The sequence below is a fragment of the Saccopteryx bilineata genome, chromosome 6 (assembly GCF_036850765.1).
Source record: "Saccopteryx bilineata isolate mSacBil1 chromosome 6, mSacBil1_pri_phased_curated, whole genome shotgun sequence".
Taxonomy (NCBI): Eukaryota; Metazoa; Chordata; class Mammalia; order Chiroptera; family Emballonuridae; genus Saccopteryx; species Saccopteryx bilineata.
In genome coordinates this window covers 101,145,296-101,161,918 of record NC_089495.1, presented here as the reverse complement: position 1 = coordinate 101,161,918, position 16,623 = coordinate 101,145,296, and the positions used below count along the sequence as shown (strand labels likewise).

General features: G+C 44.6%; 2 protein-coding genes across 6 annotated transcripts in view; both read right to left on the bottom strand.

The window, feature by feature from the left end:
* The window catches only part of DGKH (diacylglycerol kinase eta), a 236,050-nt gene extending 221,485 nt beyond the window's left edge, over positions 1–14,565 (bottom strand). For 3 of the 5 annotated variants that reach the window (XM_066234070.1, XM_066234074.1, XM_066234073.1), the window contains exons 1-2: positions 14,331–14,565; positions 7,049–7,252 (exon numbers count right to left, since the gene is read on the bottom strand). In XM_066234070.1, coding sequence (XP_066090167.1) covers positions 7,049–7,252; positions 14,331–14,390 — 264 coding nt within the window. In that variant the 5' untranslated portion in view covers positions 14,391–14,565. Of the gene's footprint in view, positions 1–7,048; positions 7,253–7,925; positions 8,979–14,330 lie in introns of those variants that run through there. The other 2 variants (XM_066234072.1, XM_066234071.1) reach the window with 2 other exon arrangements.
* On the bottom strand, positions 14,412–15,161 carry LOC136309347 (octapeptide-repeat protein T2-like). The gene is made up of 2 exons (XM_066237524.1): positions 14,930–15,161; positions 14,412–14,833 (listed from the first exon to the last, which is right to left on the bottom strand). The coding sequence occupies exons 1-2, from the start codon at positions 15,159–15,161 to the stop codon at positions 14,412–14,414; spliced, it is 654 nt and encodes a 217-aa protein (XP_066093621.1).
* Between the last annotated feature and the right edge of the window lie 1,462 nt (positions 15,162–16,623).

The following is a 16,623-nucleotide window of genomic DNA, read 5'->3' as shown; positions in this document are numbered from 1 at the left end:
CTGGGGATGGCTCCTTGGCCTCTGCCCCAGGCGCTAGAGTGGCTCTGGTCTTAGCAGAGCGACGCCCCAGAGGGGCAGAGCATCGCCTCCTGGTGGGCAAAGCGTCGCCCCCTGGTGGGCATGCCAGGTGGATCCCGGTTGGGTGCATGCAGAAGTCTGTCTGACTGTCTCTCCCCAATTCTAGCTTCAGAAAAATACAAAAAAAAAAAAAGATGCAAAGATTTACTATCTGGCCCTTTACAGAAAAAGTTAGCCAACTTCCACCCTAGCCGAATGTTATTTATTCTTATTTTTCATGATAGCTTCCTGCTCATCACCTATCAAAATATAAGAGTGCCTACTTGCCTCTCATATTATACTGAGTTTCTGAACAATAAACCTGTTGATATGACTTTATTCGCATTTCTTAATAATCATCTGGCCACATCTCGGTTTCTCACCCTATTTGGATAATTATCCAATCCGATGATTCTACTCAGAACTGTGGTTAAAAGTTTTAAATAATATTTTCTAATCTATGCTGTTTCTGTTTTAAATGCTGAATGTGAACCACCATGAACCACTAATGGTCTGCCATCTACAATTTAAAAAACATTAAGTTTTCTCTAGTCTACTTTACCTACAGTTTATGATAAAAAAAAATGTTTTCATTATACAAATTACATCTCATAAAGCAATGAAAAATAGAAATCAGTATTTCCATATATACTACCTTACTATAAAGGTATAAGTGTATATTCATTCCTACATCCTTCATGTTAAAATTAAAACCAAGGTACTAACTGAAAAATGTGGTGATTATGCTTTTCTTAATGGGCTAAAAGAGATGTCTTAATCCAGGTTTAATGTTGCTAAACTCTGAAGAGCTTTCCTGTATTTAGGTAAGTTTTACCTAAATTTAGACTCACTTATGGACATTCAAAATCAAATGTAGGAAGACATATAAATGTCAAAAAATAAATGAGACCATAATAAACCCAATTAGGAGGTGCTTTTGATACATGAAGCTTCCAGACCTTGGCAGACATGAGTCACGTCAGAATTTCTATTTGTTTATCCTCTTTAATAATAATGGTGAACAATCCTAATCCATAAACCCAACCAAGCCATCCCCTGCAAAAAGAAAGGCTACAAGCAAACAAACAAAGCTTCCTTCACACTCATGCTCAAAATCAAGCTGGTCCGAGTATTAGTGTTGTTTCAAAATGTCCCATTCTCAGGAAATACCTGTGAAATTCTCTACAACTGTAAATCAGAATGTAAAATCAACCACCTCAAGACAGGATTAAGACTTTGGGAATAACAGCCAAAGGTAAAGAGAGAGAAAGTGACATGACGAGTTATAGCTGCTTCCTCTATCACTACTATTTCCATTTTTGTATGTAAGTGATTTATTTTTGCTTTGGGGGAAATATAGGCAGCCATAAAATAACTTAGTGTTTAGCATCTAGGTAGCTAGATGAGACTACCTGAAATTCCAGTAAGCTAGTATAAAGAAAGGAATCAAGAGAAAAAGATAAAAATAGTAGAATAGACACCAAAGACAAAGAAACCAGGGAAAAAATAGAAAATGAAAAGATATATAATACGGGGATATGAGGAGGGTAGTAGAAAGTACATGAGAATTTTATTAAACGACACTAATTTTAAAAGCATGCCAGTCTTTTTATTTTTTTTTTTAAGAGAGAGAAGTTGTGTCAGAAAGGGAAGGAGGAAGAGAAAGAAACAGAGAGAGAGGAGAGAAAGAGAGAGTGAGAAGTATCAAATTGTAGTTACTTTAGTTGTTCATTGATTATTTCTCATATATACCTTGATTAGGGGATTCAATCAGAGCCAGTAACCCCTTGTTCAAGCCAGTGACTTTTGGACTCAAGCCAGCGACCTTGGGATGTATCAATGATCCATGCTCAAGCTATCAAGCCTGCACTCAAGGCGACTTGGGGCTTTCAAACCAGGAACCTCAGCATCCCAGGTCGACACTGTATCCACTGAGCCACCACCAGCAGGGCAAAAGCATGCCAGTCTTATTCTTTTTTTTTTTTTTTTAATTAATTCATTTTAGAGAGGAGAGAGAGAGAAAGAGAGAGAAAGGGAGGAGGAGCGGAAGCATCAACTCCAATATGTGCCTTGACCAGACAAGTGCAGGGTTTTGAACCAGCAATCTCAGCATTCCAGGTAGAGACTTAATCCACTGCGCCACCACAGGTCAGGCTTATTCTTTACTTAAAAAGTCGTCATATCCACTGCAAAAAGGCCTGAGATTAGTGTTGTCCTAAAATAACACTTACTCCTTTCCATAGAGAACTGGTTAAATGATGACTACTATTTTGGGTTGAACCATATAAAACTTCCCATTTTGACCAGTTTTTCCAGCTTTATTGAGATATAGCTGACAAATGAAATTGTATACACTTAAAGTATACAATGTGATAATTTGATAGACACAGACCTTGTGAAATATTACAATTAAGTTAATTAACATTCATCACCTCATATAGTTACCTTTTTGGTGTGTGATGAGGATGCTTAAGATCTACTCTCTTAGCAAATTTCAAGTATACAACACAGCAACCTCCAAACTTATTTGTTTAATAACTGAAAGTCTGTACCCCCTGACTGACACCTCCCCATTTCCCCGTCCTCCTGGCCCTGGCAATCAGAGTTCTACTTTCAACCTTTTTGGCCTACTGACATAGCAACTGCAGTTAGTTCAACCTAATATAATAGAATACTTCATCATCATTAAAAAGAAATGATCTCTGTATTATATCTCCAAACAAACAAGACAGCATATATATAGAATGTTCCCATCAATATTTTTTAAAGAAATATGTGTATGTCCCTGGCCAGTAGCTCAATGGATAGAGCATTGGGCTGGCATATAAACATCTCAAATTTAATTCCTTCTGTCAGTGTACACAGAAGAAGCAACCATCTGCTCCTCTTCCCCTGCCTCTCCCCCCCCCCTCTTTCCCTCCCGCAGCCAGTGGATCAATTGGTTCAAGCATGGCACCGGGCACCAAGGATAGCTTGGTTGGTCTGAATACATCAGCCTCAGGCTCTAAAAATAGCTTATTACTTAAGCATTGGCCCAAGACTGGTTGGCTGGGTGGCCAGGTTGATACCAGTTGGGGCACATGTAGGAGACTGTCTATCTCTCCTCTCCTCTCACCTGAAAAAAAAATAAAAAGAAAATAAAAAGAAATATGTGTATGTGCAAAAAATTTTCTAGAAGCACACCAAAAAAATGTCTTCTGAGACAGAGACTAGAAGGTCTGGGATGAGAAGGAGTTAGTACTTTTCACTGGATATCCTCCCATCATCAAATATCCTCTCACACTGTTTGAATGTCTTATTATATGCATGAACTGTTTTTTCAATTAAGAAAAGTCTGGACACTTTTCAAATGCCACATTAAATTAAGTTTCTTTACTAACATTCAAATTATTTAAAACATTAACCAGTATTTACAACAAAAAACACTTCAAAGTTAATGGCCTTTTTCACTGCAAAACAAAACTAGATACCAAAGAGCTTTATGACCCTAAGGATTTTAAAGGCAACTAAAATAAGCACTATGTTTTCAAAATAATAGCCATATATACAAAGTATGTAATAGGTACATTCATTTAAGAAGTGTTTTATCTCTATGTTTTATCATTCTGCTGTAGGCTGTCTGTACATCCATGCATAAATGCTTTGTAAAGAGCATACATAAGCATGTGTGTATGTAGCTATGTGTACATGTGCTGCATACACCATCCCAGGTTACTTCTCAACCAAGATCAAAGATGCGACTAGTAATCACAACCTGTCAAACTTGGTGGTCCCCCGGTCTATCTTCAGGATGTTGGAACAAGAATTGCCACCACTGTCATAAAAACCACGAGGCCTTGGGCTAGTCCTGGGTCTCTTCTGCTCCAAGGTCTCCCCTCTTACATATCTGTGGAGGGGATAAAACGAGTTTCTGTCTTTTTCTAAAGATCTTTTCCCTTAACTATTATTTGGATCATAACTGAAGACTGGGAACCAATATTAAATTTAGCAGTTTTCATTCTATGAATTACCTCACTGCCCTCAGTTTAAATGCTAAAGAAATGTAACTGATGAGATCAGTAGCATATATGAACAGTCTGAATTGGGGGATGGGGCAGGAAATGACAGTGAAGTTCATTGGAGGCCCTGATCTTAGGAGTTTGTATATGAAAATGCTGATTAACTTACATGCACTTAAATGAACTAGAATAAAATGCAAAACTTCTGAAATTACATACATCTTAGGAAATTCAAGAAACATTTAATTATCACTAATGTGCTCAAATTTTTACCAGAAAGTTAAGTGAAAAACTAACAATAAATGTGCTTTTTAAATTTACTCTTGGTCTCAATAAACATACTTTGCCCCAAATCATAAATAATATCAAATTTAAAGAGTACAATCATAGATAGCTATTACCATGAGTTCATGAAATCTACAAATTTTAGTGGTACTCTCAACAAATTTGCTATTTGATTTTAGTCAATTCAAATTAGAGCTACCTCTAAATTTTCTTTCAAACTGTATAAATTTACTAAATAATCTGATTTAAGTGTGCATGGAATATTAACCACTTAAATGTAAATATATAAAATATACTTTTTGGCCCTGGCCGGTTGGCTCATTGGTAGAGCGTCGGCCTGGTGTGCAGAAGTCCCGGGTTCGATTTCCCTCCAGGGCACACAGGAGAAGCACCCATCTGCTTCTCCACCCCTCCCCCTCTCCTTCCTCTCTGTCTCTCTCTCTTCCCCTCCCGCAGCCAAGGCTCCATTGGAGCAAAGTTGGTCCGGGCACTGAGGATGGCTCCATGGCCTCTACCTCAGGCGCTAGAATGGCCCTGGTTGCAACAGAGCAACGCCCCAGATAGGCAGAGCATCGCCCCCTGGTGGGCATGCTGGGTGGATCCCGTTCGGGCGCATGCAGGAGTCTGTCTGACTGCCTTCCCATTCCAACTTCAGAAAAAATACAAAAAAAAAAATTAAAATATACTTTTTAAAACTTACCATTTTGCCTATTATTAATAGTTTTATTTAAAAAAATTTTAAATTAAGATTTCAAATGTTAAAGGCATTGTTAGGAAAGCTCCTATCTTGTTTAGCCTTAATCTTCTAAAACATATTAAACCCCACATCCTTAATTTATCACAGCTGATATAAAATTTTAAAATGTCAATTTTATTTATTTTTTTCTAGCAAGGGGGGAGAGAAACAGAGAGAGATACACAGAAAGAGAGCAATGAGAAGCATCAATTCATAGTTGCAGCACCTTAGTTATTCATTGATTGCTTTCTCATATGTGCCTTGATGATGGGTGGGGGTGGGGGCAGGAGGCTCTCCAGCAGAGCCAGTGACCCTTGCTCAAGCCCGGCACGTTTGGCTTCAAACCAGCAACCATGGATGGGGTCATGTCTATGATCCCACGCTGAAGCCTGCAACGCCCCTCCCCCCAAACTGGATGACCTCATGCTCAAGCCCCTCCCACCCTGACCTGGTGGTTTCTAACCTGGGTCCTCAATGTCCCAGGCAGAGGCTCTATCCATTGCGACACCACCTGGTCAGGCAAAGTTTTTGTTTTTTTTGTTTTTTTTTTTTTGGTGGAGATGCTGGGGAACGAACCCAGGGCCTCATACAGCAATGTCACTTTTAAAAGTAATTACAAGATGTGCTCTTAGAGATGACTAAACCTTTTACCTTTTACTAACCACAATGTTAACAGTTGTGTGTGCTAACACACATCTATTTCAGGGAAAAGGGAAGACAAACTAATACAACATGAGTTAACAGGCATATAATAAAAGTTACATTTTCATATGGGGTCCTACTGACATTATAAAACAAATTCTCATAAAAATATGGAATAATTTGTAAATTTATTTTTAAAGGACATAAATCCAATTTTTTTTTATACTTCATTTTTCAAATCTCTCATTAGTCTTTCAGTGATAACAGACTTTCCATGTGATGGTTTTTTAACTCTGATGAAAATGAACATATATAAATAATCCTTCAGTCGTAAGCATATGCTATGTTTATGTTCATGATCAAATGAAAACTCTCCACTTTGACTTCTCACAGATCTACAGTACCTGTTACATAATAAGAGCAACACGGAATTCTACGCTTCATAGAATACAAAAAGGTTACTTTTCATTATTAGAAATAATCATGGGTATGTTGGTAAAATTTGAACTATGCACTTAGCGGGAAAGTACGACGTAAAAGCCTGGTCTGCCGCCACTTGGCGCCGCGCAGAGGACGGATAACCGCATCATTTACCAGCCGCGCTCTGGCTTCCTAATCGCAGCAGGAGGCGAAGGAGCTGTCGGGTGTCACCTGCCCACCCACCTCTCAGAGAGAGCCAGGACCGGCGGGCTACGGCCGGGGGAAAGAGACGGTGGCGGGAGCCGCAGCCCCAGCTCGACGGCCTGCTCTCTCACTGAGCAACGCGCACTCGACCGAACCACTGTTCGGCAAGGAGGACGAAAAAATAAAACACTCCTTTTCAGTTCCCTGAGTGGGAACTCTCAACAGCGCCTCTGCTTTTTCCCACGCTCCAACCGAGCCGCTGCTTCGAGCCCCCTCCACCTCTGCCCGCAGAGCTCCCGGAGCCCACCCGGGGGCCTCCCGCGTGCCGCCCGGGAGTCCCTTCCCGCCGCGCCGCGGTCCGACTCCCGCGAGCCCCGCCCCCGCCGCGGGCCCGTCCCCGCCTCTGCCCCGCGCCACCCCTGCCCCGCGCCCCCGCGGTCTGACTCCCGCGGGCCCCGCGCCCGCCCCTGCCCCGCGCCCCCGTGGTCCAACTCCCGCGGGCCCCGGCCCCGCCCCTGCCCCGCGCCCGCCCCTGCCCCGCGCCCCCGCGGTCCGACTCCCGCGGGCCCCGCGCCCGCCCCTGCCCCGCGCCCCCGCGGTCCGACTCCCGCGAGCCCCGCCCCCGCCCCTGCCGCCGCGCCGCCTCACTCCTGCACTCCGCGCCCGCCGCGTCCCGCCCTCCACGCTCCCCTCTGGCTCGCCTCACCTTGGTCCGGATCTGCCCCGAAGTGGACACTTTGCGAATCAGTTTCTGGGGTCCCTCCTGCTCCGCTTCGCTGTCCGACGAATCCTCTGCAGGCCCCGCCGAAACAGCCGCGGGGGTGACCGCGGCGCCGGCCCCGGCGGCCGCTCCTCCCGCGGCCCCCGGAGGGTGGTGCTGGCCGCTGGCCCCGGCCATCCTCTCCGACTCCTGCGGGGATACAGCACCGCCCGGCGGGGGCGGCGGCGGCGGTCAGCGGGGGGCTCTGCCGTAGCCAGGAGCCCCGCGCCCAGCTGCTGCCGCCATCTTCCGCTCCCCCGGAGGCCGCCGAGGGGGAAGGGTCTGTGCAGCTCAGGCGCCCTCCGGGCAGGGGCCGCCAAGCTCCTCCGCCCGGTTCGGGCCATTGGCGACTGCGGTGGTTCAAGGGGACCGCGGACCGCGGACCCCGACCCGCCAGGGACCCCTGCGCCCCCAGCCTCGGGATGATATAGGGGTCCTGACCCAGAATGCGACCCGAGCGGGTAGAAAGGGGGCCAGGGTACGAGACAACCTCCCACTCCCCCCGCGGTCTGGAGTCTCCGGGATGGACGCGAGCGCCGGCAGGACGAGAAACCTCCGCAGCCAACCCCCGAAAGCCCGCCAGTGGCGATGCTCCCTCCGGTTCATGGACAGCAGCCCGCGCTGGGAAAAGGGAACCTAGAGAGATTCCTCCCGACTCCCTTTGGTGCAACCCGCCACCTCCTAGACCCAGAATATCCCCAGAGAGACTTGGGCCTCTCCGCACAAATCCCGCTAAATAAAAGTTCCCTCCGTCCCCGAGATGCGTGAACGCTACTCCTTGTCTAGCTCAAGACACCCCCAGCCTTTCTCCGGTGAATCGCACCTGTCCCGCCTCTGCTTGAGATTCAGGTCTTCCCTTTCAGCGCTCCGGACAGTGGCGTTCAGTGTCTGGCCCACACCCGCTCCTATCCGGCGCACACGGAAGAGAAGAGCATTTTCCGGGAGGCTCCACTGCGCTCTGAGAACTTTTTGTTCAGAAAGAGCGATCCCTTTGGCTAACAGGAAACTGGGAAGGATGTGGGGAGAGAGCAGAAACAAGAGAGTACACGCAGCCTGAGATGACAGAATGCAAAATAAAGGTCTAAGCTGAAGCGCTACCCGAGACTGCCTGGAAGAAAACAATACACGGGAGCCATGTGAATACCAGTGCCCTGGCTCAAAAACATTGAAAGTCCTGGGAGAGCCACTCCCTAACCCGAACTAGAGCAGGAGGAAATGGGATCAACAGGCTGCAGCCAACCAACACTCAAAAGTCGTCCCAAGCAGCTGGTTAGGCCGACACTTGGGAATGGCAGCAGGGAGGGCGTGTTGTGCAGGCACAACAGCATCAAAGAACCCCTGCAGGTGTGTGAGACTGGGAGGGCTTGGGGGAGAAAATACAAAAAGAAAAAAGAAAAAATTCTTGTCATCCACAGAGAAATCCCAATTGGTGTTAGCTTAATTTTGAACGTCTTTCTAAAAAAATTTTATTGGTTGATAATAGAGAAGGGAGAGAGAAAAAAAAAACAAACCATCCATTCCTGTCTGTGCCCTGACTGATGGGGGATCCAATCCAGTATTAGCTAAATGTTCAAGTCCAGCCTAAAAGTCCCTGCCACACTTCAGTAAAGCAATCTTTTTAATGTGTTCATGGCCTTTGGTACCCATCTGTATTTTTTCAGTTGACACAATCTATTTTTTCAGTTGATATAACCTTTAATGATCGTTCAAACTAAGGTTCTATTGGGGTTTCTTCAGTTACAATATTACTCTCAATAATTTGATTACTTTGTCAAAAACTAAGTTTTAAGAGATTTTAAGAAACAGTATGCACTCCCAATACTGGATATACACACTGTAGATGAAATTCATTAAAATTTTAAAATGTGCTGGTTTGTTTGAATCTCCAAGACAGAACAGAATATTGCTGACATGTTAACACTCCTTGATGGACTAGGCTACTTCTCCAGGTTCAGTTGTCTTTAGTCAGGGAAGGAGTTGGGCAAAATATACTTTGAGTCCTTATGGTTCTGTAAATATGTAATTCTATCTCCATAAAGAACATTACTGTGAGCGAAATTCTTTAAAAAACTAATCAAAATAATGGCCTTTATCCCAACGTAGCTGTTAGCTCACTGGTAAGTCCAGTGTTTGTAATGTAGACAAGAACACCTAGTAAAGGGCCTTTTGAAAAAATAAACCTAGTGCAAACCTCTTTTAGTGTAAATTAAGGCCCAAACTCATGAGCTGGGACCAAAGTCAAGAATCATATAATTACTATTCTGATGTTCTATTCACTTTACCACATATATAACAAAAGGTAGTCTGTCAATTATGTTTCTATTCATACTTTAGGCTTTCAAGTTTTGTATAGTAATATTCTTCCAGAATCCAGGCAGAGAGCAATTAAACTGAAAGGGATTGTTTAAAGCCCATGCCTAATCACTCTAAAAAGAACTGAATACATTCCTCACTCTGATTCAGTGATTGCTTAAGGATACTTTAAAATATTTTCAAGTGCAAGAACCGGACGATTAATACCTCAAAGTAAAGGTATCCATTACATCATAAAAATGTAACCTCAGTTACTCCTGCTCTTCAAAGACTCCTGTAACAAGTTCTAAAACTTGGTTGTGACTTTGAAAGCACAGCCAGTCTTAGCCTGCTCATGCTAAATAAATGATCCTGCTGTGCAATTTGCCTAACACATAGAACACTCAGAGTGAAAACAGTGTTGAGGAAGGAATATCATTTTCCAACAAAAGGCAGCTTATGAAAACCCCTCTTTTCTTCAATCATCCCTACTGGAGAGAATGTTTCAAGTAATTACTAATTTAAGGTATCTGACCCAATAGCTTTTACTTAGGTCTTATCTGTAAATTAGAAGTTTCCAGAATGAATATCCAGTCTGTACATTATATATCTACAATACACTCCACTTCTCTTAAAACATAATAACAATATCAAGATCTCAATATTTTCAACCACTTTAATGTAGTTCAAAATGGCAACTAAAACAAAATTTAAATATGTGGAAAGTACATTATTTCTTTGATTTACAAGACTTCATTGACTTTTTCCTTACTTGGTATTATCAGATTTTCAAATAATTTCTTAGATGTGTACATATTTCTTTTATTATTATTACTTTGAAATCTTTGGAACATAACACATCACAAACACACTATTAAATATTTGGACATAAGCCATGCAGGCACTGCATTCAGGATGAAATGAATATAGAAGATACCATTAATAAATTAGGTTTCTACTTAATAGGGCTTTCTGCCCCATGTTAGAAACACAAAACTATTATAAAGTTGATAATATTCAGACCAACTTTATGAATATTAGCATATTATCTATAAATATTTTTAATTATATCATTGATCACTATAACAAAAGAGGTTTCGTATTTGCAACTTTGAAATCCTATATATTCTATGGCTTTGTGTTAAAAATTATATCATAAACATGTAGAAGTCTACATTTATATCCTAAAGAACCCAAGTAGGCACTTCAAAAACAGTCATGTTTTAGGACTCACATTCCTAATTGATGGGGATCAGGCAAAGAGCTTTGTAGGTTGGACAAGTATAGGCCTATTTTCATCCACTTCAGAACTACTTCCATAATATGCTATCTGTTGCATACTTAGAATTTAACATTGAAAAGTTTACTCTATTAAAGTTGCCTTCGTTGTTGCCTGAATGAAAAAAGACTAATCATGACATCAACTGCATGAAATATGGTCAGCCCTGAACCTAAGGCAAAAACCCTTTGTCATTTAGACCTAATGCATACAAATACTAATAATCTCTCATTTATATTTTGCCCTTATTCCTTTGAAACTCTTCCCTCCTAATTTTCCATTAGTTATAGTTTCATCAGAGATAATTAGATATAAAAATCATTCATATAGCCTGACCAGGCGGTGGCGCAGTAGATAGAGCGAAGGACTGGGATGCGGAGGACCCAGGTTCGAGACTCAGAGGTCACCAGCTTGAGTGCGGCTCATCTGGTTTGAGTAAGGCTCACCAGCTTGGACCCAAGGTCACTGGCTGGAGCAAGGGGTTACTCGGTCTGCTATAGCTCCATGGTCAAGGCACATGAGAGGGCAGTCAATGAATAAAGTGCCACAATGAGAAACTGATGATTGATGCTTCTCATCTCTCTCCGTTCCTGTCTGTCCCTATCTATCCCTCTCTCTGACTCTCTGTCTCTTTAAAAAAAATCATTTGTACATAAAATCAAATTTTAGTAAGTGAAGTATACCCTAAAATGACTCCATTGTCTAGGAACTGCTTTGCAAATACTCCCACACTTTTTAAATTTTGGCTATTATTTATGAGTAAGGATTGTTTGGCTAAAAACCTTCCTGCCCACCTACTCCTACCACCAAAATACTTTTTAGTTGACTAGAAATTTAGGTAACGCCTCTATTTCCATTGGACTTGATTACATGCCAAAGCTAGCTTTCAAGAAAATACCTGACTGCTAACATGTATCTTCTTTTAGGCCCACCTGGCTAGCTGAAGTAATGACATGGCCAGCAGTTTACTTGCATGCCCTCACTTAACTAAGTAGCTTAATTTCATTTTCAAATAGAAGAATGCCATGAAGTCTAGCAGTTGTCTCTCTCAGCTCCAGACATGGATACATTTCAAGCAAGAAGTGCCGCTCCCTTTACTATATTACTCAGCATCAGTTCCCAAGGTTATGTTTACGCCTCTGTGAATAGTTCCATGTAGAATCATAACATATTTTAGATTCCATCAAAAAAAGGAAATCTTTACATGTATGCTGTTATATGCAACATGAGATAATTACAAGATCTATGTAATGTGAGCATTGCCCATTTGAAACTGAATATTCCAATATCAAAATTATTTTTTATAAATGTAAATTAGTATACTATTATTGTAAAGTATTAAAGTTACCTGTATTTTAACTCAAAAAGCATATTTTAAATGTGAAATGGGTCCTAGTCAAAGCAGATGATTTTAACCCAAAGTCTTTGAGGATTCACAGATTGGGCTTCAGAAAACCTGTGGTTCCCTTGAAATTTTATTCAAATTTTTATACATGTTCCACGTTACAAAGGAACATCTTGGGGAGAAAGAGTCTTTCTGATTGGATTAATGATCGCTGATTGATCCTTTTGATGTTCAAAGAAAATTCAAGAACACCTGCTTTTGATCAGTTCTGTGTCCCTTCAAAACACATTTAAACTGATGTTTCCTCCCTAAGTTCCAAATGACTTAAATAATTAACATTTCCCCTACTTTATCCCTCCTTTTTACTTTTATATGTCACTTTGCAATAATTTGGATAACTTATCTTTTTAAGAATTTACATGAGAATTCCCTGTATTAGTTCTTAGACTTTGTGGTCAAACACCCATGGTCACAGTTTTAAATAAAATCACTTTGTCAAAAGTATCATATTATGCCACATACATAAGCTCTCTGAAGATGCTTTTTTGGCCTACCTGAATGTAAACCATTATCATATATGAAACGCACTGTTTAGATAAGAATGTCCACTCTGTTGAGGATTTAAGGGTTTGTTTGCATGTTGTTAACTGCCATATCCAACAGTCCTGGGAACATAGTAGGTGCTGGATAAAATATGTTTGTGTAAATAAAAGGCCTTCAGTGTTTAAAGGAAATAAATCTAACTTTTAAGGAGAGTTGTGCAGTCTGGATAAACTGTCACAGTTCACTCATACATTTGGGTTAGGGCTCGAATTTTAAGAGCTAAGAAATGAGCATTTTCATTTTTGTCACTTTAAGATGTAAAAAAAAAAAGGTTTCTCTGTGTATTTCTAGGCACAGGGAGGTTCTGGCATCAGCACCCTAAAGAAAAGTAAATACTTTCATTGTAATTGGTGATGGCTTAAAGTATCCAGGCTCAAAAGGGATTCCATATAGGTGAGCGTAAAAGTAAAAACGTAACAAAAACAAGTCAGTTACTGAATTTAGTTCTCAGTAATCTTTGATTTAAACTTCAAAATTAAATTGTTAGTTTAATTTCAAGAATAATGTGACCGCCAGTGTTAATCACAATAGAATATGAGCAGATGTTGGGGCAACCTAACAAAATGTTCAGTTTTGCAATAGCAAAGACAGCTGCAGATACAGAAGAGTCAGTGTCCAAGGACACTTACGAAAGGTCGGGAAACAGGAGGCAGAGAAAAGTACTCTGGGCAAAGGAGTTGGGAGTGTACATATCATAAAATAAAAAGGAGAACCAAGCCTGGCACCTGACCTAGAAGCTCTCAGCAGGGGGCCAGCCTGAGCAGACACGCGCAGTCCCTGGGAAAAGACCATCAGAATACTCTGAAAACAACACGGATAAGCCCAGAAATTTCGGACAAGGCTTTTCCGATCGGTTCAAGAATTTCAAACCAAAACAGTGTAGCAAATATCAAGGCAGGGCATGGAGAGCCAAAATTTGATGCCAGGGAAAAGGCAGCCCACAGTGGCTTTACAAAGCTCTGAGTGAGACAGGGATTCCGGGGTAGGATCCCTGGAGGGTTATGAGGTGGTTCCGACTGAGTTGACAGAAAGAAGGAAGTTGAAGGAGTTAGAGGTAACAAATCCAAAGCCGCCCCCACCCCCGTCTTCTCCTTCTTACCCTCACACACATAACACAGTACACTACTCTCGGTCCCTAAAATGACCTAACCTACGCGTTGCATGGGCAGCGGAATCGAGGTTAGGTTCCCGCTTCATCTCTGGCAAACCCTTGAACCCTAGAAAACCCCGGGGCTTTAGCGGCAAACAGGAGTCTGAGGCGTGGTTCTGGGCGGCCAGCTGCAATCAGCCTCCCGAAGCGTCGGTCCTCAGGAACCTGCGCGCCCAGGTGACCGCCAGGGCGCGGTCTCGGGAGGGGACATCCGTCTCCTCCGCGTCCCACAAGCTCACCCCAGAACCTGGTTCTTCTCTCTACCCACCACAACGCTCTAAAATCAAGTTTAAAAGTTGACAAATCGATGAAGCGCGGAAACGGTCCTCCCAGGACCATCGTCAGCGGTTCGCCCGCGGCCCCTCGGGAAGACTTCGGCTGGCGGGACAAAGGCGCTCCGGCCGGCGCGCGAGGAGGAGCCTGGGCGGCGGAGGAAGCGCAGCCCCGGCTGGGAAGCAGCTGGGGACCTCATCCCGGGCTATTTCCTGAACGGAACCCGGCCGGGGCGGGGGGGAGCTGAGAAGAAATAGGCGGGGGCGGGCGCGGGCGCTGTACCCACCGGTTCCTCCCAGGCCGGGCTGCGGGCGCCGGGCGCGGGGCGCACGTGCTGCGGCTCCATCGCGCCGGCCCGCGCCCGCCGTCAGCCCGAGCGCACGGAGCCGGGCCGCCGCTGGATGCGCTTCCCTCGCCGCGGTCCTCCCGGCCGCTGCCGCCGCCGCCGCCGCCGCCACCCGGCTCCCGCCCGGGGCCAGCCTCCGGCCCTCCTGCCGTCTCCGGCTTCCGCCGCGCTGCGCTCTCCCGCCCCCGCTCGGGTCCCTTCCTCCTCCACCTCCACCTCCACCTCCTCCTCCTCCTCCTTCTCCTTCTTCTCCTCCTCCTCTTCGGTCCAGCTCCACGGGATCCGCTCCCCGCCGCGGACGCCTCCCGGGGCCGCAGAATCCGCCCCTCGCTCTTTCCTCCGCCCCCGGCTCCCTCCCCTTTTCCTCTCCGTTTCCCGTCCCTCCCCCTGCGCCCCCTCCTCTCGGCGGGCGGCCCGGGGCGCACGTGACCCCTCTGTCAGGCCTTATAAGGCACGGAACCGAAAGCGGCCGCGCGGTGGTCACTGGCACCGGGAGCCCAGGAACGACCTCCCCCGGGATCGGCGGGGAAAGCACAGGCCGGGCTGGCCGACGCGCGGGCGGCCGTAGTGGCGGTGGTCGGGCGTCCCGGCAGGCGGCTCCAGTGCCTCTCTCCCTCTCTCCCTCTCCCGGCGCCGCAGCCGGCGCCCGCCTCGCTCCACCGCGGGCTGCCCACGCTGCAGGCGCCTCCCCTCTCCTGGGCTCATGGGCGCTGAGGCTTGAACGAAATCGCACTGGACAGTACCGACTTCCACAGAGCGAGGGAGAGACATGCACTCTGGAGCTGCTCTTGAACCAACTGCGCCAGGGATAGATTACTCATGGAGATTCTAAAAAGATTGCAGGTCCGTTAACTTCTTAAGCTTGAGAGAGTGCTACTTTTATTCATTTATCATCATTAACGGTTTCTTGGAAAGAAAAACCCGAATAGAATTCACTCTGCCTTCCAATTCGAGCACTATATTCAGAGTAGGGCAAGAGGCTGGCTCGCAAGATATGCTTAATAAATGGCAAGTCATCTTTCCCCGCCCTTTGAAAACGTTACAAATAACTTTACGATCATCTTTTTGGCGTTTGAGTCTGTTTCCATCTAGTTCCAATCCAAGATCGGTTTTCACAAGCTAGTTTTTCTCCTGGACTTTCAGGCTTTTTCTATCAGCATCTTCCCATGGCCCCTAATCATGTCAAACATAAATTGCACATTTTAAAAACAAACATTGAAAACACCTACTTGATCAGGTCTGCCTCCAGTCCTCAACTCCTCACAGCCAAGCTCTTTGGGAGATAAAATCCTGTTGTTAATTGCACATCCACTTAATCATTCTTCCCTGCAAACCGACTTCTGCAGCAACTATTACAGAAAAGAGGGCCCTGGCGAAGGCCATCGGTCGCTTTGAAAATGTTCTAAACACTTGGGTTTGGGTGGTCCTACCCTCCCCCCCACCCCCACCCCGCCGCCGCCGCTGCCGCTTCCAATTCTCTTCTTACTTAACCTATTTGCAGAATTTGTCATTGGGGACCAGACTTTTATCCTTGAAACTATACCTTCCATTGGCCCCTATGACATTTCAGTCTCCACGTTCTCAAACCATTTCTTCTCAGTCCCTTCGCCATCTCTTCCATGTTGGAGTGCCCAAATAGCCTGTCTTGGTCTGTTTCTAATACCGCCTATCTATCCAGACTCACCTATGACTTCAATTACCAACCATGTGCTAACTCATAAAGTCCCATTCCTATCCCAGATCTCCAGTTTTGTAAAGGCAATTTCCTTCCAGAAATTTCTACACAGATGTCCCAAGGGCTTTAAGCTCAGCTTGACTGAAACAGAAGTTTACTTTCCTGCCAGCTGGCTTCTCTCTCTAGTAAAATGTCTCCACCATCCACTCAGACTCCCAAAGAGGAATCTGGAAATTGTTCCAGGCTCCTCCTTCTCCCTCCCATTGCCTTCTCACACCACATGTTCCTGTCTATCACCTTCCTCCCATTTCGCTGCTCTTCCTGGTTTCAAGCCCCTGAAACATTCATTGCATTACTTTCTTTATTAATCTCACTTTCTCTAACCTAGTGGCACCTGTACCTGTGCCTTCTCTTACATTTTGGTCAAAATAAACCTTCTAAAATACAACATCGAGAGCATCATTCCCTGGATAAGCCCGTCAAATGGCTCTCCATTACCTGTAGAATGAAGTGCTGATATCCTAGCCAGTATCATTTCTCTAGTTTCATCACTCTTCC

Coding starts and splice junctions, on each gene's coding strand:
- LOC136309347 (XM_066237524.1), bottom strand. CDS start 15,161: ATGTCTCTCCCTCGCTCTGTGGAAGTCGGTACTGTCCAGTGCGATTTC. Junction 14,834..14,929: donor CCCGCGCGTCGGCCAGCCCG/GCCTGTGCTTTC, acceptor GTGCCTTATAAG/GCCTGACAGAGGGGTCACGT.